At 41.0% G+C, this 22,543-nt stretch overlaps 3 protein-coding genes across 4 annotated transcripts; 1 reads left to right on the top strand and 2 right to left on the bottom strand.

Moving 5' to 3' along the window:
• Positions 1-356: 356 nt before the first annotated feature.
• Positions 357-3,658, top strand: LOC127778973 (cell number regulator 2). The gene is made up of 5 exons (XM_052305623.1): positions 357-733; positions 1,391-1,454; positions 2,317-2,481; positions 2,861-2,926; positions 3,024-3,658. The coding sequence occupies exons 1-5, from the start codon at positions 444-446 to the stop codon at positions 3,246-3,248; spliced, it is 810 nt and encodes a 269-aa protein (XP_052161583.1). The 5' UTR covers positions 357-443; the 3' UTR covers positions 3,249-3,658.
• Positions 3,659-7,865: 4,207 nt separating this feature from the next.
• Positions 7,866-8,806, bottom strand: LOC127780494 (uncharacterized). Its single transcript, XM_052307411.1, has one exon. It carries the CDS (start codon positions 8,720-8,722, stop codon positions 8,057-8,059), a length of 666 nt encoding a protein of 221 aa, XP_052163371.1. The 5' UTR covers positions 8,723-8,806; the 3' UTR covers positions 7,866-8,056.
• Positions 8,807-20,017: 11,211 nt separating this feature from the next.
• LOC127779825 (mitochondrial pyruvate carrier 4-like) lies at positions 20,018-22,343 on the bottom strand. 2 transcript variants are annotated; one of them, XM_052306733.1, is made up of 6 exons: positions 22,221-22,343; positions 21,634-21,762; positions 21,043-21,141; positions 20,874-20,926; positions 20,529-20,602; positions 20,018-20,369 (listed from the first exon to the last, which is right to left on the bottom strand). In XM_052306733.1, exons 2-6 carry the CDS (start codon positions 21,686-21,688, stop codon positions 20,318-20,320), a joined length of 333 nt encoding a protein of 110 aa, XP_052162693.1. In that variant the 5' UTR covers positions 21,689-21,762; positions 22,221-22,343; the 3' UTR covers positions 20,018-20,317. The 2 variants fall into 2 exon arrangements, with proteins under 2 accessions (XP_052162693.1, XP_052162694.1); XM_052306734.1 differs by having other exon boundaries at positions 22,233-22,339.
• Between the last annotated feature and the right edge of the window lie 200 nt (positions 22,344-22,543).

Raw genomic sequence — 22,543 nt, 5'->3', positions numbered from 1 at the left:
TCCAACTACTAATAAACCACCCAATCACGCGCCATTATTATTAGCGATCCCCCTCGTGTTAATTATTCATAATTACTACTAGTACTAATTACCCGGTTTAACCACCGATTGCTAAGGCAGCCCGACCTACGCGTACCCACGTATTCCCCACCTTATCTCACTGTCTCGTGGGCCCCGCAGTGGCAGCCTCACGCGAACCACGCTTTCCTATAGCACACCTGTCATGTAATCAGTTAGTTAAAAAATTCTAACGCGCACCCGTGATTAATTATTAATCAATCAATTAATTAATTAATCGAATTGTGTTATATCTCTTCCCTTCCCTCCCTTCGCTTCTCCTCCTAATCGGAGGCGCTTAAGACGTTAAAAACCCGAGGCAAATACGAAACGGAGGCGGCTTTAGAGAGAGAAAGGAGAGAGAGAGAGAGAGAGGGAGAGAGAGAATGGCCGCGGCGGCGCGGGAGGAGGAGGAGGCGTCGACGGCGGCGAGGAGCCGGCAGGAGAGCGAGGGGGAGGAGGAGGAGGTGATGGCGGTGCTGGACTTCGACATGCTGTGCGCCTCGGTGGCGCTGGCGGCGGAGAGGAGGAAGGATTCGGCCGCGGCGGCGGCGGCCACGGTGGAGGCCGATGGTGGAGGAGGCGGAGGAGGAGGAGGAGGGGTGCAGAGGATGTGGGAAGGGGACGTGGTGCTGGATTGCTTGGAGGACAGGCGAATCGCGCTCGAGGCCGCGTGGTAGGTGGAGCTGTGACTATTTTCCTCCTCGTTTTCGTGAATCTGTTGTTTGATTGGGATCTGGTTTTTGCTGGGCGCGACGGGGAAGCTTGGGATTTAGTGTTTTAGCGGGAATTTTTGATGTCGATTGACTGATTTTTGTGCGGATTTGGGAAAGAAAGGTCGCTGCCTTTGTTCGGAATGCATAAAAAAAAAAAGAAGGAAGGGGAGCCCGGTGCTGGAAATCGCACTATTCAAATTTGACAGAGCTTCAAATCCGATTCCTTGTCTCTAATTTGGTGGGCTTTTCCCGTTGGAGTTGTAAGGTTCATGGAGATGAAGGAGAAAATTTTTTGCTTGAAGTCTTACTTTTTCTCTCTAGTTTCAGTTTCGATTAATTTGAATTAGAAACCAGCGTCACAGTTTGGTGAATTTTAACTCTGTTGAAAAAAAAAATCTTAGGCACATCTGTAGTTGGAAACTCGGAATCAGGCATATTTGGGATGATAAATTGTCAGGGAACATTCCCCAAAAATGAGGCATCCTGCCTATTCTGTGGTTCTGATCTAATTTCTGCAAAATATTTCATTTTTTCTTTTATGCTGTACATTTAAATATTTACCATTAAACTTTGCGTGAGCGATGTTTTTGAAGTCGTTTGCTTGCGACCATCTGCAGCTGCCCATGCTACAGGTTCGGCAAGAACATGCGGAGAGCCAATCTTGGATCTTGCTTCCTTCAGGTAAGGATAACACTCTCACCATCATATGTCCATATTCGTCCATTTCTACCTGTACTTTTTCTTTGAAAAGATTCTGGTCAAAAACTGCTCTCGAGGTAAACATGTAAAACCACCTGAGGTTACTTGCTATTGCTATTGATAGGAACTAGGAAAACCTCCTATTTGGAACATGCTTTGAGTCAATTTTAGAATGTACCATTACCACTGGTGAATATTATTACACCGAATAGATTTTTTCATCACTGATGTATTGCCTATTAGTGCTGAGAAAAAAATGTTTGTTGTGTACTTGTGTATTTTGAACTGTGCATTTCTGTATTTTTACCTTCTTGCTTCTTTCTTTAGTTTACATGTAATCTACAAGCCATAGGTTTATGTTGTAATTTCTCTTGTTATACCACTGACAGTTTCTTGAAATGAGGGCCCTCATCAGCAAAGTCGTCCTTTCCATAGTCCTATCCTTGAGTTGTTAATGCAGGACATGTTTGACTTGTCAATGTGTGCTACATTTGCTTACACAATTATGTATGTCTGTGGCATGTCTTAAACCTAGTCAGCCTGATAAGCATCATGCTTTTTTTATTTCAAATTGTGATTCATTCTGTATAGGATAAGTTCTAGTGAGATGTTCTTTACTTATATTATATGGTACTGTGAATCAGACTGCACGTTGGACTTGCCAATATTTTACTCATTTAATAGCCATTTCAGTCTTGAAATACTAAATATAAATTGCTATCTCAGTTCTTATGTAAAAAATGTTATTGGAATTTATTGCATCACTCTATATTACATATGTGCATCAATTTTCTTGAAATTATCCTTTGTTCATAAATCTGACAGAAGATTAAAATTGTTTCAGGCCATGGTTTACTTAATTTCTTTAGTGGCTATTCTGGTTAGCCTAATCGCCTTTTCTGTCACAAGGCATAATATATATTTGTATATGGGACTTAGCTCTGTTCTCTTGATAGCAATCTATACTGGTTACTTCCGAAGAAGAATCAGGAAGCAGTTCAATATCAGGGTACGTATTTCTTGGCATTACCATTTTTCATTTAAAGCATTGAAACAGGTTGCTATTGTGCAGCCTAGTATTAGTGCTTAACTGCTTAATGCAGTTGGTTGTCTCTTCTTTTCATTTGCATCACACAGTATGGCTATGAATGCTTAACTCAAACAAATGAAAACTAAATCCTGCTGGTCTTGATAGTTTGGACTTTGGAATACCTGCCATAGTTATGTTGTCAACATACGGGTAGATATAAATATGAGCACTTCATTTTAGGAATTGCCAAGCACAAAGTTTGGAGAAAATCCAGCCATCTCATTGACTGTCTTTTTTTGTGATTAAGCTGATTGTGCACCTTCGTTTCTTTTCCTTGACTTTTTTTTTCCTGATACAGGGCACTGATAGCAGTCTAGATGACTGTGTTCTCCATCTCATTTGCCCTTGCTGTACGCTATGCCAGGTTATATATCTTGAAACCCCTCTGAAGTCCCAGTTCAACATGCGTTACTTGTTTTTTTGACCTATTGATCTAACAGTTTCTAGCATTGAATGAACAGGAGGCTCGGACGTTGGAGATAAATAATGTCCAGTGCGGTGTCTGGCATGGGCGGGGTGACACCATTTGTTTAGGAAGCAACGGTGAAGGAAATAAGGCTTTTGCTGCTCTACACAAGTCCTCTTTTGTGCCTATAAAATCTCCTGAGTTGTGTGGCATGGACAGAACATCAAATGGTGCTAATGAGCATGAACCACTCGTCCCATCAGATCTACCAGAGCAGTAGGATAATAGCAGTTGGCAGTTGTATTGCATATACCCTTTTGCACAAATTCGAATTGAAATGGTGAAAATTCTCAAGAGAATTGGTGGACTGTCCGGCAAGAAAATAATCTGTACTGCAATTACAGGCCTGTTTGTTGTATCAAGCCTGAAAATTTGTATTGGCGCTGGCAGCAACCATATGTGGGTGATAGGTGCAAGTGCAACTGGGTTGTTGTAAACTTAGGTGATAGTTCTCATCGTGTATTTGGTTTTATTTAGTCTCAAGTCGGTATCTATATTATATCATGATGCTCAAGGCTTATGATGAATCCAAGTGTAAATTTTTCTGGCTGTTACATAGTGTTTCAACTTCCAACTTTCAGGGACAAATTGACATGAATCAAATGAAATGTCATCAACTGTTGTTAGGTCCTTCTCATGAATGGAAACAGAACGTGCTCAATCCTCAATTGATGTTGGTTTTACTGTCTTGAGTGATGTTCCAGCTAAAAAATTGCTAATTAACCTCTTGGTTAAACATATTGTTACTCTTATTTTCTTCAAGTTATAATTAGTTTTCTAACATAAAATACATAAACAAAAGGGGGGAAAAAGCAAACATTTAAATGCCGAAAATTTCTGAGGGGATTCAAACTTCTGCATTCGGCTGTCAGAAACAAGTACAATTGCACTATAACTAATCTGACTTATGATTTCCATCCACAGTACACCTGCTGGAGTTCCCAGCATGTCCTGGACTTTGTCATCACTCAAGACTCAATAAGACTAGCAGATGCACTAGACTATTAGTACAACCAGCAAAAGGATTATTAAGGCTACTAAATAAAGGTTGCAAAACAAAGCTGCAATAATGCAGGGCCCTGCTGCCTCCTAAGGCTCCTAAGCCAATAAAAGATCTTTTTATTATTATTATTTTTTTTGCCTTTCTCCATGTGGGATGAGCTTTTGAGTTACTATAATTCTCTGTCTGGGATAAGGATTGGAGGACACCTCACTCTAGGCCTTTGCACTAGGGTTTCACCCTTTACCAAACAATCAATCATGCGTGGGATGTGCTTGTCTTGTGCTCGCACTCGAACGGCTGCATATGTGTGCGCTTGTCGTGTGTCCACGGCTTGATTGTACCTTTGGTTCTAAAGTCACCTTTGCTTCCTGATGTGAATCATCAATCATCCTATTAACTAGTAGCACTTTCTCATGATCAGCCTAATGTTAATTAGTCTCACTTTTGCTTTCTTTCATAGCAGTAAATTCAAATAATTGTTAAGACCTGTGGAATTTTATAGGAATTTGAATCACTCATGTGTAAATTTCGTAAAATTCCTGCGTTAAAAAGATGCCCTAAGTTTTAGAACAAATGTTACACAAAACATGCATGCCACCAATTCCGCTAGAATTCTCTACAATTCATGAAGAGATGCGATTCAGATGAAGAAATTAATGTTGCTTGTTCTGCATCATGGGCAAAACCACGACTTGAGTCTAATTAGTCCAGGTATATATTACATCTGAATACAGCTGTAGATCCAACCAAGCTGAATTAGTTGACTACCTTTCATTTTTGAGATAGGACACGCTTGACAAACCTGCAAGATGCTTAGGTATATTTGTGACTATTGATCACGTGAGAATCATGCATGTTTGGAACATCTCAACCCATAAGTAAACGATCATGCTAGTTAGCTGTACGGCATGCATTCCACGAGGCTGATCCATCTTTACGGTTGATCATGCTCATCAGGTATATTCTAACTTTGGCAATCTATAAATAATCACATGGATGGATGGATGCTGAAGCTCAGAAAACAACGGCTTTAGTTTAATACTTTGAGGGCCATGGCTTTTAGGGTTTAACAATGCAATCCAACCTCTGCTCCATTTCTTAGTAACGAAGCTACGGTTATAGCAGCTATAATGCTGCCTCCTGGTATCATTGCCCAAGCAATAAAGCAGCTTTTCAGCTATGAAAATGGAGATGGCCACTTTCCAAAACCTCATAGCTATCAACAAGGACTCAGTGTGTATACTATTATTTTCTTTGTGTATGAAGGCATGAAGCTACGTACGTACTAGGTTCATGAGAACCCACATCTAACCCTGCTTTGGACTGGCGTCTGCCGGTGCCAATTTAAATCCAAATTAGACATAAATACATAAATATATATATTTTTTGTTTAATTGCCTTGTTTTTTAAACATATATAGTGCAAACATGAAAGCTCATATAAGCGCGTGCATGTACACTCACCCCAATAAACATATACATGCACACAATATCTTCGAAAACTGGATCGGTAAATTTTGAGGTTAACAAAATCACCACATACGTCTCGCCGTCGACGAATACATCATTTACTGCTGAAAAAGTAATTAGCCATAAATATGAAACACCTGTGCCAAATCTAGTCTTGTACCGTTACAGCGAGGCAAATTTCACGTTTATTTTTATAAGAGGTGTGTAGTCCCATCTTATTCAGATATAACAAGAAAATGTATAGATCGGACTATCGGAGTTATGTATTATCAGCAAACGAACCTCTCATCGTTCTCTCCTCGGCTTGTGAAAAAAATGAACGAAGCAACAAAATAATATTTGGATAAAAATTTTACATCGATATTTTTCTAGCGATTTAAAAACTAATGCTAGAAAATAAACTACGATGAATAAAACTCAAAATCTAACTTTTAAAATTTAAATTTTGGCGGTAGCTGTTAAATCAACAAGCTAACGATTTAACTCAACAATTTACTTTCAAGAATATATTGATACTCCTACCACTAGGCTGGTAGCCGAAATACAACATGTTCCAAAATCATAGAGCATACAATCAACATCACATCATTCGGTGCGCGCCACAATAACATAAGTACATGATTAAATTAACAAACCAACTTGTGAAAATAGCAAGATTTATTATTTTCCTCTAGAAAAAGGTAGCAAGATTTAAAGGGGTCTGTTTATTTATATTTATAATAAAAAGCCTCCCGTTCAATATTGTCTGGACAAATGAACAAAGGGGAGAACATATGCCCTTTTCTTTTTCCACACACACACAAAAATAAGTTGCCTTTCTTTTTTCTTTCAACATGATTTTACCATGATTAGGGACTACCTATCATTTCGAATAATCCATTATATATATCTTTGCAAAAAAAAATGATATCACAAGGCAAACACGAACTATATTTTTTAGGGAAAAGTCTGAATTACCCTCCTGAACTATTGAGTGAGTACGAATTACCCCATTCATACCAAAAACCAGATATCTTTCACCCCTAACTATTAAAACCAGATGAATTATCCCACTGACTCGATCCATAATAGTTTTGATCGTACATAGTAATCTGGTCTACAATTTCTTTTAAATTGGTGGGCTCGACCTGTCAGTCTCTCATCCTCTCTTCTCCCTCTCATCACTTCCTCTCTCTTCTCCATCCCCTCACCTCCATCTCTCTCTATCAACAGAGAGGCGGCGGAGGAGGGCGAGCCGAGTAGGCGGCGGGCGAGGGTGGGGGTGGAGGCAACGACAGTAGCAGAGCGTCGGAGCGTCGAGAGGCGGGGTGGACGAGCTCGACGGCAAAGACGGTTGTGGGCGGCGACCACCAGAGGATCTCGATGTGGCACAGCGATAGGGCGATGAAGCTCGAGTGGGAGGGAGGAAGATCTCGATGGCGGAGGCGGTTGGGGGCGGCAAAGCTCTAGTAGCGGGGAGGATAGGATCTCGATGGCAGAGGCGAGCATCGGACACACGCGCCTTTGCACAACGACAGGGCGGTGTAACTCGAGCGGCAGAGGCGGAGGAGCTCAAGCTAGCGGATGCCTCCCAGCTCCCCGGCTGCCGCGAATGCCTCCCGGCTCCCCCACCTCCGGGTATGCCTCCCCGAGAGAGAGAGAGAGAGAGAGAGAGACCAGGGGAGAGAAGGCAGGGGAGGGGATATCTAGAGGGAGAGAGATGACAAGTGCGTCCATGGATTTCCTTTCTACTTTTTAGCTGATTGGATTGCCACGCTGACGCCATGTGTGTAATCTCAGGTCAAAACCGCTTCAGAACAATGCTTGGGGGTAGGGGGTTCTTTGTCCGGTATTAATAGTCGAGGGTTAAAGATGTCTAGTTTTCGGGTTCATGAGGGTAATTCGTACTCACTCAATAGTTCAAAGGGGTGATTTGGACTCTTCTTAATAATGAAAATGGTTTACAACTGTGACCTCTGTCGACATACAGACTATATAACATATAAGATGAATACAATAATGATTTAAAGTGCCAATCATTTGTAAGCTGCCCCAAAGATACTCTTACATATAGGAGTAATATAGACTATTTAGGTTCTTGCATTATTGCAAAGTTGGATAAAGTTCCATCTCGATCCACTAGCTTAATTAGCTAACCATGGATACAGCACGTACGCACGAAGGAATTTGTTGGCGCCCGCAATGGAAATGTGCATGCACGATGCATGCGTTGCTTTTTTTCTTTGTTCCTCTTTTTTTTAAAAAAAATAAAAAAATTGAGAAGACCATCAGTTGCTTTCTTGACCTCTCTGTCTCTCACTGTGGTAAACTCAAGAAGGAAACTTTGCGTCACTGAGACAAGCTAAGATATTATTATATCTCCAAATCTTTCCCTTGGGCAAAAATACATCGCACTACAAGGCAATTATGTTTGATCAGTTTGATACTTTGATGATTGATTATTTGATTTGTGTCTGGAATTCTATAATTACAACAACTCTCGAGGTAAAAACTTTGAAGGAAATTAGTGTTCTTTCTCTTCAAAAAAAAAAAAGGAGAGGAAAAAAAAAGGATGGATCACTTCTTGCAGTTCCGCGCCAAGAACCCCTCCTTAACCACCTTCCTCTTCGTCGTCGTCTCCTGATCCGTCGCCGACGATGGCCAGTCATGCTCCGGTGACGCCGCCGCGCTCTCCGCCACCTCGATGGCACCCACCGGCCGCCACCGCCGCGGGAAAAGGTAGAACGCCGCCGAGGCGAGCGCCGTGGCTCCGACCCTGCCGCAGAGCATCACCATCACGAGGCACACGATCACCGCGGCCACGCCCGCCGCCGGCCGCGGCGTCCTCCCCCTCCTCTCCGGCGCGCGCCTCGCAGCAGGCGGAGACAGCGCGTCCGACAGCGACGACAAGGAGCGGGAGCGGGAGCAAGGCGCCGTCGTCGTCGTCGACGACGACGACGACGACGAGCGCGCCGAGTCCAGCGACAGCGCCGACGTCGAGGACCACGGCACCGACGACGACGACCACTCCGCCGCGTCGTAGATATCGTCCAGCGCCGCCGCCGAAGAGTACTTCTTGCTGCCCGCCTTCGTCGTCCTACCGCCAAACAACTTGCTCCGCAGCGACGACGACGTCCCCCGATGCCGCCGGCCGCCACCGCCGCCGCTCCGGTGGTGGTGGTGGCGAGCCCCGGCCTCCGCCCCGTCGGCCACGGCCGCGGCGCTGAAGCACGCGAACCTCATCGTCGTAGCGATCACCGCGGCTAGCTGCTGCCGGTATCGCGTCGTGGTATCGCGTCGTGTCGCGTTGGTTCGAAGAGATGGCGCGGCGTGTGGCGGTGTACGGGTCGGAGAGCGCGGGCGCGTGGGGGAATTTATATACGTCGCGAGTGGGAGTGGGAATCGAGTCGGAGATTGGGAGTGAGGCCGCGAGCGAGCCACAGGACAGGCGAAAGTGCGAAACGGCGCGACCGCGAGACGGACGGATGCTGTTTCGCGCGCGGTCGCGTACGTACGTGGTGTGGTGGGGACGTAGTACTTGTGGTTTGGTTGACTTGGCGGGATCTGGTTAAGTAGACCGGAACGCGTACGTGGCCTTACTCGGTTTGCAAAATTGCAAAACATGATCGATTCCGCGGCTTTTGGAGGTTAACAATAATGGAATAATATAATAAAGAGGCGCCGGTCAGACCCGATTGACAGACGCTCTAGCTTTAATTATTATGCTCAGTATTTGGCACGCGAGTTTCATGTCTTGGAACAGCGTTGCCATCACAGATTCACAGTTCCATGAATCGCAGGAATCCCGTCATAAATATGTAGTAACGTTGAGGAAAATTTGTAAGGGGATTGATATATCTCATGTCACTGAAAATTGCTAGGGATTTCAGTCATCTTCAACCTAACAATCTTCTTTACGGTAGGGAGGAGGGACAAGGAGAGGTAACTTAACGACAATGGTGACGATGTCTGTCTTCTGTGGTGCTAGCGACACTCCAACTCGGGTGAAAGATATATGAATTAAAGTTTAGGGTTGTGGTTGATGTAGGAGGGAGCCTTGAGGGAGGGGAAGAAGAGGGTTTTCTCAAACTTAGAGGGATAGTTGCAGGGTGTTAGTAAGACCAGTGGCGGACATAGTCATGTGACGAGGTGGTGGACCCTCCACCGGAGTAGTGGGGTTGGAGGGGAGCGGCAGGCAAGGTTTTAGCGGTGGGGGCGTTATATCCAAAGTGGATAGGTGGTTGAAGCAACACGCTAGGGATTAGAGTGGCGGTGGCTTGGTGCTTGTGCTACACAAGGTTTTAGCAGTGGGGGCGTTAGATCCGAAGTGGATAGGTGGTTGAAGCAACGCGCTAGGGATTGGAGCGGCGGTGGCTTGGTGCTTGTGATACAGAGAGAACGAGAGGAGACTGTGTGTTACAATAGAAGAATGAAGCGGGGTGAAAGAGATAATTTTTACTGTTCATGCACAAATCTCGCTACAATATGAGCAGTCCAAAATTGGATTAATTTTTATTTTCATGCAACTGAGAATTAGACAATCTCTTTTAAAATTCTAACTACTAATTTTATATTAGAACAAGTTCATAAAATTTAATATGTTTATAATAATATTATAATAGTATTTTCGAAGGCAAATCTACATATACCCAGGGGCGGATCTACCATGAGGGCTTTGGGGTCTCAAGCCCCACTACCGATGTTACAACCATAAGAGCCCCTATGAAGCCCCCACTAAATTTTATGTCATACATTTATTAGAAGATGGGGCTATAACTTTGTATGGTTTATTCGGCCTCTTCTATTAATTTTTCCTAGATCCGCCCTTGCATATACCATTTTGCTCAGCACTTGAGAAACTATTGACTATTAAAGTTTCATATATCAAATCTTATTTTAAACGTTAAAATATTTATGACTGGAGTCTAAAGGGAGTATCTATCTGTATTTCATGGATTGCATGTTTTCCTATTTACCAAACTAGCTATCTAAGTGGGAGCAAGCTCCTCTAACATAAAGTCAGAGGGACATGAGTCCCTGACATATGGGGCCCACCTTCATGAGCCCATATGTCAGTAGCCATGTCCCTCTAACTTTATGTGAGAGTCTCATCCATCTAAGTGGATCATTTTGAGCCTCATCCATCATTTGGCTTATCGATGGAATAAGCCAAACGACATATATGCAAACGAAAAATAATTTATGAATAAAGCTTTTATATACGTGTTCTTAGCGATATAAAAGTAAAAGCTGAAAAATAAACTTCGATGAAAAAAAATCTCAAAATCAAGTCCAAATTTAAGATTGAAAATTTAACTTTTGGTTGATAAGTATAAGTATAAGTATAAGCGAAAAGATGAGGCTGTAACTGATGCGTAAGAAATTAACGGAACTTGCGCATACGTACTGTACACAGATCATGCACTACTAGAAAACTGAATTTTGGTGACTGCCCCACACCTCTTGTGATGGTCATGCATGAACAGTCACAAAAAAAAAAAAATCTCTCGTGACAGCTGTATCACACTATCACAAATTTTAGTTGTTTGGTGACAGGATGGATTATGCAGTCACAAAAGTTTACATGAAATTTTTTCAGTTAAGTATAAAAGTATTGTTTATAATATTGGTGACTGTTATCGTTCAAAGCTGTCACCGTTGATTCCGTAATTGATTTAATTGGCATGACACGCTGAAAAAAAAGAGAAATAGATGATTAGTTTATTTAGAAGAGTCCAGCTCTGTTTCTCTCTCCTCCTCCTCATTCTGCTCTCCGTTCCCCTCTTCTGCTCTCTGTCCTTAGAACCCTAGAGAGGATTTGATCTCCCCTTCAGCGATGCTTGTTGCCGGTGGCGCCGCCGGTTGAGCCGCTGCGTGTTCTCCTCACCTGCGCCTCCCGTGTGTTCTCTTCTCTCCGCAAGTTGCCGCACTGCTGCTCTTGTACGGTAGCGTCCCTGTCGCCGCCGTTCCTCTCCTCGCCGTGGGATCGATGCGCGTCGCTGCTGCTCACCTCTCCAGTGATTGGTGCTAGGTGTTCCCCAATCTTCTGGTACTTGTTCTTCTCTCTATTATTTCTGTACATCTTGTGGTGATTGATGTTCTTCAGGTGTTTGATGAAATGCCAATGCAGAAAGTTTTGTTGTATCAATTTGTAAGCCTTGTTTCTTGCTTTTTAAAATGATTTCCATGCGGTGTGAACTAGTAACTTGATACTATCTTTTTATTAAATGGATGCAAGCATTCAGAGATCTGTGTAGTGCGTGGCTTAACTAGATAGGGTGGCTTTCTTTTATTGGAATGGGTGGATCAGCTTTTGAATTGTCAATACAGAATTAGTGCAAGCTATTCAGTGTGCATGTCAAACAATGCCATTTAATTTTCATTTTATTTTCTACTATGCTTATTAGTCTTTTGTGCTTATGAAAATAGCATACTATTTTCAGATGTTAATGCATAGATGTTTAGGTTCTGAATTCTTCTCATATTATATAGTGTGTCGTTGCAATAAAACTAGATAGTTAGTTTAAACACACGAAATAACTTTTATATGATGGAACATACAGAACCACAATATGGCAAATAACCGTGAGTGGATGTATACTGGCTGGAAACGTGGTCGTGCACCAACTGATGAGTGGGTACAGCAAACTAAGGATTTTTTGGATTATGCTTTTTCCATGCCAAATGTTGTTGTTAGTGGAAAAATTAAGTGCCCATGCTCCTTGTGCCGAAACTATGTTTCACACAAAAGGCAAATGGTTGAGATGCATTTGTGTCGTGAGGGTTTCAAAGAGAATTACATGAACTGGTCAGAACATGGTGAGTGTTCTATTGGTCAAGAAGATCAAGCTACAACTTCAGCAGAAAATGAGAAATTTGATGAATTGGATCGGATGGATGACATGTTGGTTGACATAGCCGGTGACTATGAGCTTTCTGAGGAAGAGCCAACAGCCTCTGCCCAAGGTTTCTATAGAATGGTTGCTAGTGCAGATGAGAAAGTACATAGTCAGACAACACACTCCTGTTTATCTACCATATCTCGTCTTCTTGCCATCAAGTCACAGTACAACATGCCAGCAGCATGCTATGTTGATGTGATGCAATTGATCCATGAGCTCCTCCCTTCTGGGTCAAAATTGGATGATAATTTCTACCGTTCAAAGAAAACTCTTGCTGGCCTTGGGATGCCATATGAAAAAATTGATGTGTGCTACAACAATTGCATGCTTTACTACAAAGACAATGCTGAGAAAGTTATATGTGATTTTTGCAAAACTTCTCGATATGAGAATGAGCATAGCAAAGTTCCACATAAGGTGCTAAGGTATCTCCCTATCACACCCAGGTTGCAAAGGCTGTATAGTAATGAGGAGATAGCAGTCCTAATGCGATGGCACAAAGAACACCCTCCACATAAGCCAAATGTGATGATGCACCCATCAGATGGTGAAGCATGGGCTCAATTTGATAGAGATTTTTCTAATTTTGCACAAGATCCTAGGAATGTTAGACTTGGTCTAGCTATAGATGGATTCACACCATTCAACATGAATGCTGCAACATATTCTTGTTGGCCTGTGTTTATGGTACCATATAATCTCCCACCAGGTATTTGCATGAAACCAGAGAACATAATGCTTGCCCTTGTTATCCCTGGTCCTCAACATCCTGGAAAGAACTTGAGTTCTTTATTGGAACCTTTGGTGGATGAGTTACTTGATATATGGGTTGGTGTGACAACATGGGATGCTTCGAAGAAGGAAAACTTCACTATGAAGGCAGCATATCTTTGGTCAGTCCATGATTTTCGTGCCTATGGTGATTTTGTGGGTTGGAGCACCAATGGTAACTTAGCATGTCCAACATGTTTGTGTGAATCAAAGGCATTCCGGCTCAATAATGGAGGGAAAAGCTGCTGGTTTGATTGCCATCGGTGTTTCCTTCCAACTGATCACGAGTTTCGAAATCAATCAAATGCATTTCGAAAGGACACAACAATACATCATGGGAGACCAAGCCAACTTTCAGGAGAGCAAGTTCAAGCTCAAATGAATGCATCCATAACAGATTCTGATAATTATGGGAAAAAGCACAATTGGAGACATATATCATGTTTTTGGAGACTTCCTTACTTCAGCAAATTGATGCTTCGCCACAATATTGATGTCATGCACAATGAGAAAAATGTTGCTGAAGCTATTTGGAATACTTGCTTTGACATCGCTGATAAGACCAAGGACAATGTGAAGGTAAGACAAGATTTACAGGAGATTTGCCATCGACCATGGCTGCATCTGGAACTAAAAGCTAATGGCAAGTGGCATAAGCCAAAGGCATCTTATTGTACTGATAAGAATGATAAGGTCACCATTCTCAAGTGGTTTAAAGAACTGAAATTCCCTGATGGATATGCAGCCAATATTAGCCGTGGGGTGAATTTGGCACAAAAAAAGATTTTTGGCATGAAAAGCCATGATTATCACATATTTATGGAGCGTTTGCTACCTGCAGCATTCCGTGGCTTCCTTCCTGAGAGTATATGGGTGACTTTGGCGGAGTTAAGCTTCTTTTATAGACAATTATGTGCCAGAGAGCTTAATAAAGAAAATGTATATAGGATGGAACAGAACATACCTATTATGATCTGCAAATTGGAGAAGATATTTCCTCCTGGTTTTTTTAACTCCATGCAACATTTGATGATGCATCTACCTTATGAGGCTCTACTTGGTGGTCCTGTGCAATTCCGTTGGATGTTTCCACATGAAAGGTAAGGAGCTACAAACAATCAATTATTGTCATACCATTCAGTTCTGGACTAGTTTAGTCTTGATTCATTTATTATGATTGTCTAATTTGCTAGGTTTATTCAAAAAATCAAAAAGAAGGTTGGAAACAAGTCACGTGTTGAGGGTTCGATAGTGGAAGCCTATTTAGTTGAGGAGACCACAAATTTTCTATCACTCTATTTTAAGTCAACTGCAAGATCAAGTCGAAATCACAACCCTCGATATGATGATGGTACTGCAACCTTTGAAAGCTTGTGTGATTTGAGCATTTTTAAATATCCTGGACGACCTTTTTGTCCCCAAGGGCCTCGTGACCTAACTGATAAAGAGTACAAAGCAGCCTATTTGTACATCATGACAAACATGCACGAAATGGATGATATATTTAAGTAAGTATATTTAGTCCAGCTAGTTGAATCATTGGAGTGTACTTTGCTAGTTGCTTGGTTTCATATATTAATGCTGCAATTACAATGTAGGAATTTTGAACAACAAGAGTGGAAAGGCCGAGGGAGACCTACTCAGAAGCAAATTGATGATTTGAGACTAAATGGTTGGAAAGGAGTGCGTGGCTCCAATGAAGGGCCTAATTTTTTTGACTGGTTCAAAAATCTAGTAATTTTCTTCAAATTCTTATACTTTAGAGTGATAACTAAATCTAGTAATCTAGATTTGTTTAGTTTAAAAACACATTAGACTGATAACAAAAATCCCTTATTGCAGTGCATGGGGCCAAGTAATGTTGATTTTGCATTGTGCCAAATGTCCTATGGATTTCGTAGGAGGGTTACTTCTTATGGATGCTATGATATCAATGGCTATAGATTTAGATCAGAAAAGTACGAGGGAAAAAGAGCAGCACTAACCACTATCAATACTGGTGTTTGTGTGAGTAGTGTAGATGAGAATAATAATACTTTAGAGTATTATGGTGTCATTGAGGATATTATAAAAGTGTCTTGGGAAGGTAGTTTGCAGCTTGAGCTAGTGTTGTTTGATTGTCGCTGGTTTGACCCAACACCGTCTGGTGTGAGGCACAGTGAACATACTGGTTTGGTGGAGGTGAAGCAATCCTCAAGACTGTCAAATTTTGACCCCTTTGTGATGGCAAATCAAGTCAAGCAAGTTTATTACGTTCCATATGCATGCTCATCAAGAACAGAGCTGCATGACTGGTGCATTGTTTATCATGTTACTCCTCGGGATAGATTGCCTGCTCTTGAAGTGATTCCTGATTCCAATGATCAAGATGGGACAACAAATGAGATGCCATTCTTTCAAGAGAGTGTTCTGGACAGTGAATTTATAGTTGATCTTGGAGCTGACCTAGAAGCTAGCACTGCAGTTGTTGACTGTTCAGATGAAATCACTGACCCTAAAGAGCTTGAACTACTAAGGAAGCAACAAAAAAGGGCAACAACAGCACCACATCATCAATCTCAAAATATAGAAGAGGACAACAGCGAGGAGGAAAACGAAAATGATGATCAGACAAATCATGAGATTTATGATCCGAATGAATTTTGACATGCCACTGTTTTGGTTGTTCTTATTTTACTTTCTATATCATGATGAAAAAAATCATTCTCAGCATGTTTACTTTCTGTATGAAAAGAATTGTTTCAGTCCTAGAAAATGAACTTTCATATTATTGTTCTTTTTACTTCATGTATTCATAATCAGTAAAAATAAATTATGTGATTAATGTTATTTATAAAATGTTTGCAGAGATGAGTCGTATTATGCATCCACGTGGGGAACCATCATCTTCGAGGGATGTTAGTGGGTCTACCATTTCTACCGCTGCTGGAGGTGGAACTTATCAGGAGGAAAGGAATACAAGAGGGACAACACAACTTATAAGACCTAGGAATTATAAGAGGATTGAGATATCTCCCAGGGGAGATGCGTATGTAGCTCCTTACATCCCTTTATTTATCTGTTATGTATAAAATTTGTATTGCACTATATATACTAATGTGACGTCTTGTATATAGGGGTTTCGCTTACACACATTTCAAGCCAAAGATGGAACGACAAATAGGTTCTGTGCTTGGTACATCTTTAAGACGAGAGTATCCTGGGTTGGTTAAAGAATATGCAGGTCCTGGACAATGTAAAAGAAAGAGATTGGCCATGTCATGGGGTCACTACTTTGGGGAGAAGGATCATAATGGCATGACAGCTGGTGATAGAGTAAAAGATGAATTCTGGGTATGTGTTTTCCTCAAAAATTTTTACTGTATTGCTAAAAAAAGTGTTAGAAGTTCAATCTACTATGGTACCATTCCAAGTATTAGGGTTGCATAGCTTTCTGCAATACTCACATAGCTATGTAGGGATACCACAGAATATAGTAAACACTTATTTCCCCCCTTTTTTTTTCCAGTCATTCTTCACTGCCCAAGAAGAAGACATGGAGGAGCTGGACAAGAATATTGACAACTATTGTCAAGCTAGACTTCCAAAGATAATTTGCCAGGCACGTGTAGATGCTGTGAAGAAGTACTATGGTAAAGGGATCAAAGGAAAAAATGCCAGCACCATTGAACTCAATTTTGAGCAGTACATGACATGCAAATTAGATTGGATTAATGTGGACGCTTGGAAGTGCTTTTGTCACTGGTGGACATCAGATAAGTACAAGGAGAAGCGCAAAAAAGGTCAAGATGCACGTTTTGCTAATGAAGACTATGCTCAACAGCGGGGAGGATCTCTTCCATTCTGCACTATACAACAAAACCTGGTAAATAAATGACAATAGTTCATATATAGTATCAACACTTTTGATTTTTTTTCATCACATGTTGTTCATTGCTTATAGGTGTATCAACTTGGACCAGAAAATGCAAGTGGCTTGGATACCTACAGAGTTCAAATGGCTGGCTTTAAAGCCTCACTCAAAGGGTCTGGCCAAATCCGCAGCGAGAAAGTCAAACAAAGAATTGTGAGTTGGTTCCTGAATAGTTCTCAGCATCACATTTTATAGATCCTTGCTGCATTTAAGTGAGAGTCAAGTTAATAAGTTAAGTCAAGAGTCTTTATGTAGTAAGCCATTAGTTGAATTATTTCCTTATCTTAAGCTTAGTGTTTGTAGTTCTATGATCCTACCAACAAACCACACTTACTTTCTCATTTTTATAGAATACTTACTATCAAGTTTATCACGAAGAACATGGTGAGGAGCAGTAACCTGTGAGCAGTGAGTTAGATGGGAATGTGATATATAAAGCTTTTGGTGGACTGAAACATGGATGGTTTGCAATGGGTAACGGAGTTTTCAAGAAAACTGAAGTTCTTGCTGCTGTTAAACATAAGAAATCTGGAATATCTGGATCTACGAATTCTTACAATGCTGTAGTGCGTGAGAATGCACAACTTCGCCATGAAGTGACTGAACAGCGTGGAATGATACGTGAACAGCGTGGAATGATACAAGAACAACGTGGAATGCTAAAGGTAATAACTACTAAATCAATCTCAGATTCATTTATTTTTTTCCGCTCACAGAAAAATCCAATTAGCAAATTTAACTTGCATGCCTATAGGCAGTATATGAGAAGCTTGGAATGGACATACCTGAGGAGGTACTTTCAAGGTGGGAGTCACAAAGAGAGGTACATTTGCTTTGACAAATGTATAATTTGTTGTTTTAATGATTTATTGTAGTAGAGTGTGAAACTGATGTCTTTACTGTTAGTGAACAATGGTTGCTCACAATGCATGGATGGATGATTGAATGCTATTATAAAGTCTGCAAGATACATTTCATTTATTTATTTCCAGTATTTTCATACATAGCATGGCATGTTTTCTAAATGGTTTACCTAGCATACATATATACTGCAATATCTCCATTTTTCTTCAATTTGTTGTCTAGCATGCCCTATATATTTTGTATCCACAAGACTCTAGAATTAAGTTCTTTTGCCGGCACAATGTTCCCTTAACAAAACCAGTTCTTAATCTTTTAGCATGCTTCAATATGACTGTGGCCTATAAGCAATATTACTTATGCTTTACCATATGTACCGATGACTAATTGTTTGTTTTCTCTCATCTGCTTATTTCATTTAAAGAATTCTGAATTAGATGTGGACTGTTCTGAGGGGTCTGAAGAGTATGAAATAGAGGAAGAAGAGTGTGAAACAGAGGATGTATACAGAACATAGGAAGAAGAGGAAGAAGAGTGTGAAACAGAGGATGAAGAATACAGAACATAGGAAGAGTCATACATGTCAATAGGATTGTGTTTTTGCTTCTAGTGAAAGGCCACTGGGCCGTGATTTCTATGGAATTACTATTCACTTCAATATTATTGTTTGTCTTATACAATATTTTGTTGAGACCTGTACACACTTATGGATGTGGGTGTGCATGAATGGGTGTTAAATGATGATATGTTTTTTTACTTGAAAATTGATTGTGGACATGCATGATCTTGTGGCACGCTACTTTCTTACATCTATTACCGTTGTAGATTAAGTATTGACATATTAATTATACACCCATTTGTGGATCTATTTTGTGATGGCAACCCAGTCACCAAAAGTATTTTCTAACAGCCAAAATTAGTCAAAGAATAATGTTTTGTGACTGCTATTGCCTTCACGAAAAACTTTTCCTTACAGCTAAGGAACGACTGTCGGGAAAAATGACCAAAACAGGGAAAATGATGGAATTGTCTTTTGGTGATTGCTAGACAGTCACAAGGTGACTTGTGACAGCTTCCCGTCACGGAACATTAGATTTCGTGACCAACCAAGTGTGACGGGTGTTTCGTGACGGTATGTTCTCACGAAAAATCTTAGTGACAGTCTTGTGCCATTTCGTGACAGTGAGGGGCAGTCACCAAAATTCCGTTCTCTTGTAGTGATGGGTGGAAATCGGGGAACACCTGCTTCTCAATTTCAAACAGATCATCTGATCATGTGCTGCTGCCTTCCAACTTTTCCATCATTTCCATGGTCTTTTATTCCAGCTCCCTGTAGATCGATGCCCCCACGATTTTACTTCGAAACTTACCCAAAGTTAACATTCTGCCGCTTTGCTTTTGCACAACAAAGTCTTGCCGCCTCACGTTAATTAATAATTACCAGCCTTTTACTTAATTTACTGCCGTTTGATAGGAAAAACGCAACAAAAGCTACTACTTGGCAGGAAGGCCTGCAGCGACTGAAATCAGATGGCATCGTCTTTCGCCGCGAGAGGAGTCAGAAAAAAACAACTCCGGTGGAAAAAGCTAACGCGATGGCATATATTCGCAGCTCTCCGCTATCAGTTATGATGAGTTTTCCGGGCAAAGCGTTTGCATTTTCCCCGTGTTGTTAGGAGGGGAAAAAAAAAAGAAGAAGGAGGCAATTGCTGCTATTTGCCGTTCCAGTAGTTTCAGAGGGCAAAGCAACACGCAGCGTTGGTTAATGAATAATGTTTGTTAGGTCTAAAAGTTATAAAATCAAGATGAGAGGAAGAATGGAACATTGGTTAGGTATTTGTGGAGTAAGTTACGTGCTCTGGTTCACCGCTTTTGTGCCTCTCCCTGTTGGTCCTTCTTCCAGGAGTTTTTTTTCTCGGTTGAATAGTTTTTTTTTTTTTTTTGAAATTTGAAGAAATTTTAGCCGAACTTGAATAAAATTTGACCAAATTCAGAAAGAAAATATAATTTCAGGCGAAATAGTTTCGTGCCGGAAGTCCGAAATGAAATTTCGGGAATTTCAAACCGAAATTGCAAACATATTGTATGGCGCACAGGAAGGGAGCTCTCTCGTTTCAGTTAAGGCCGTTCTAGTTAAGTTTAATTCAAGTGTACTTCGAGCTGAACTCAAACCAAGTCCGTTTCAGTTAAGTTCAGACTCGCTTACTATCTGCATACCAAAGGGTATAAAAACATTTCATACCCATAGCCCAATTCATAATGATCATACACACACATGGGATTTTTAATTTGTTATCATGGAAGTGGACACATTCACAGTGAACACTGTGCTGGTCGACTGATAATGAAATTAGTGTTCCATTCCATGACAACAATTTCTTCTTCTTCCTATCATCCTTCCAGCGATGCAGTAGCACTCTTCTCATCAGAGAAGTAATCGTGCCTGTAAAAGAAGAGATCAACACGAAAGTTGTTAACTTGTCAGAAATCACATATCGAATCGTAAGAGATCAACACGAAAGTTGCTAATTTAGTAATTTATCAGAAATCACATCTGGAATTATAAATCAGCAAGCTGAGGATTGGTTTTGTAATAACAGACCTTATCTTACGGGAAAGCTGGCACACGCCTGTCACGGCCATTGCAGCATTCACGCTGGAGAGGTTCCAGTTTATCTGCAACAATACAACAGTCATAAAACAGATATCTGAATCAGTCTATCCAAGTACAACAGTCATAAAACAGATATTTGGCTTGATTCAGTTTCAAAACAGTTACTCATTTACAGTACACCGCACTAACCTATACTAGAGAATCGTACTAGACATTGCGCAAAAAAGTTGCTGTTTAGAGTGCATTCAAATGAGATATACAATCCAAAATTCCAAATATTATTCCATAATAACGAGAAACGATTGTATGTATGGCTAAATATCAGGGGCTTACAGGTGTGATGACCATGCCCCACCGTGCCCAAATTACTCCACTGCAAGCCACAACTGCACATCATACATCATACATCATACATCATACATCAGAGTAAGCACAACAACATTATACATGAATTGATGATAAACTGATGTTAGGAATAAGATTAACTGACAACCAAACCTACCAACTTGCTGAGGATAGGATATCATTTCAGGAGGTTTGGCAAAGTCAGCAACATTGGCAATACTGATACCCCATTTGAATGTTGGGGCCCAGAAATGAACTGCAACAAAGATCAGATGGAAGCCTCAACAGTTCAGATGACAGTGATTGAATATGTTAAATGTTTCATCCAATAGACATCCATCAGATCAGAAGAAGAGGAGAAGATGGAACTTGGCTACTACTAGAAATTAGAAACCAAATGGATCATCATACAATTGAAGAATGAAGCACATCAGCTATCTGCAGGAGGAAGTCTAAAACACTGTTGTTGTTTTTTATGTTCTGACGGTTTCAGTAATTTAGTATTTTGTAATCTGGCTTGTGATCAAACCAGGCTGTCTGATTTTACATACTATTCTGAACTGTAAGCTGGAACCATCAGCATCAGCCTGTTCCCTAATCATGTCATCTGTTAATAATTGACAAGCTGGGAAGTAGTATCTCACTGTGTAATGACATGTGTAAGCTAGCTTCTGTTCCCTAATCATGTCTATGGGAATATAAATTGCCATTTTACACTAAAATTAAGGCAAACAGGGTTGCCACTGACTTGTTTTGGGGCCAGCAGGATGGTTCCAAAAGGCCTGAAGCTTTGAGGCAGCCATATTCAGACTGATTCTTTTCTGTCCTCTTGCACAACTTGCTTTCAACTTCAGGTTCCAATTGCAGCCCTGTGCCCCTGAAAGCAGAAGGTGAATACATCTCTCAAGATCCCAATTCAACTAGGCATAAATTTTTTAAAAAACAAAATCAACATAACCCAGCTACTAGCATATTTCAAAGAGGCGTTTTCTTTGTGCAAGTACATCAAGTTCATGCAGTACAGTACATGACGAAAAAGTCAACGTGCATGCCACAGCAAAAAAATTCCCATAATTTTGGAGAGAGTCAATACAATCTCTGCATAGCTAGAACTTGCTATAATCATCTCAGCATCTCACACAGAATTCATCACAAACTTGAGTTACTTATACTGCTCAGCCATAAGCTGCTAAGTTAAGGAGGCAGAGGCGAGAACGCGAAAGTCTGCAAGAATCTGGGAAGCTAGCTCCATCGATCATCAACTCAAACCCATGGGCCATGGCTAATTATTACGGTTGATCACAAGAAGGGGGAGGAGATGGATGGATGGATCACCTGGCGCTATACCTCTCGCCGTCGGCCGGCCGGCCGCCCGGTCGCCGGAGCAGAGGAAGCCAAGCGAGTGGGAGGAGCAGATAGGAGTGCTGTGTCAGCAGCTTTTGCTTGCCTTGCCGGCCTTGCGAGTTGCGACTCTGTTTATACTCTTCCATTTTTCATATAATACATGATGTTGCTGGCTTTACACACGTTTAATTATACGTCTTATTTAAAACATTTAAACAAATACGTAAGATATAAACCATGTTTAAATGTTTATAAATAATGATTATGCAGAAAAAAATTTAAATAAAAACGAATGATAAAACATGTTTCTTCTC

Source organism: Oryza glaberrima, chromosome 7 (assembly GCF_000147395.1).
Source record: "Oryza glaberrima chromosome 7, OglaRS2, whole genome shotgun sequence".
In the NCBI taxonomy this organism is placed as follows: domain Eukaryota; kingdom Viridiplantae; phylum Streptophyta; class Magnoliopsida; order Poales; family Poaceae; genus Oryza; species Oryza glaberrima.
Note: the sequence above shows the minus strand (reverse complement) of the source record. Positions and strands in the feature narration are given on the sequence as shown.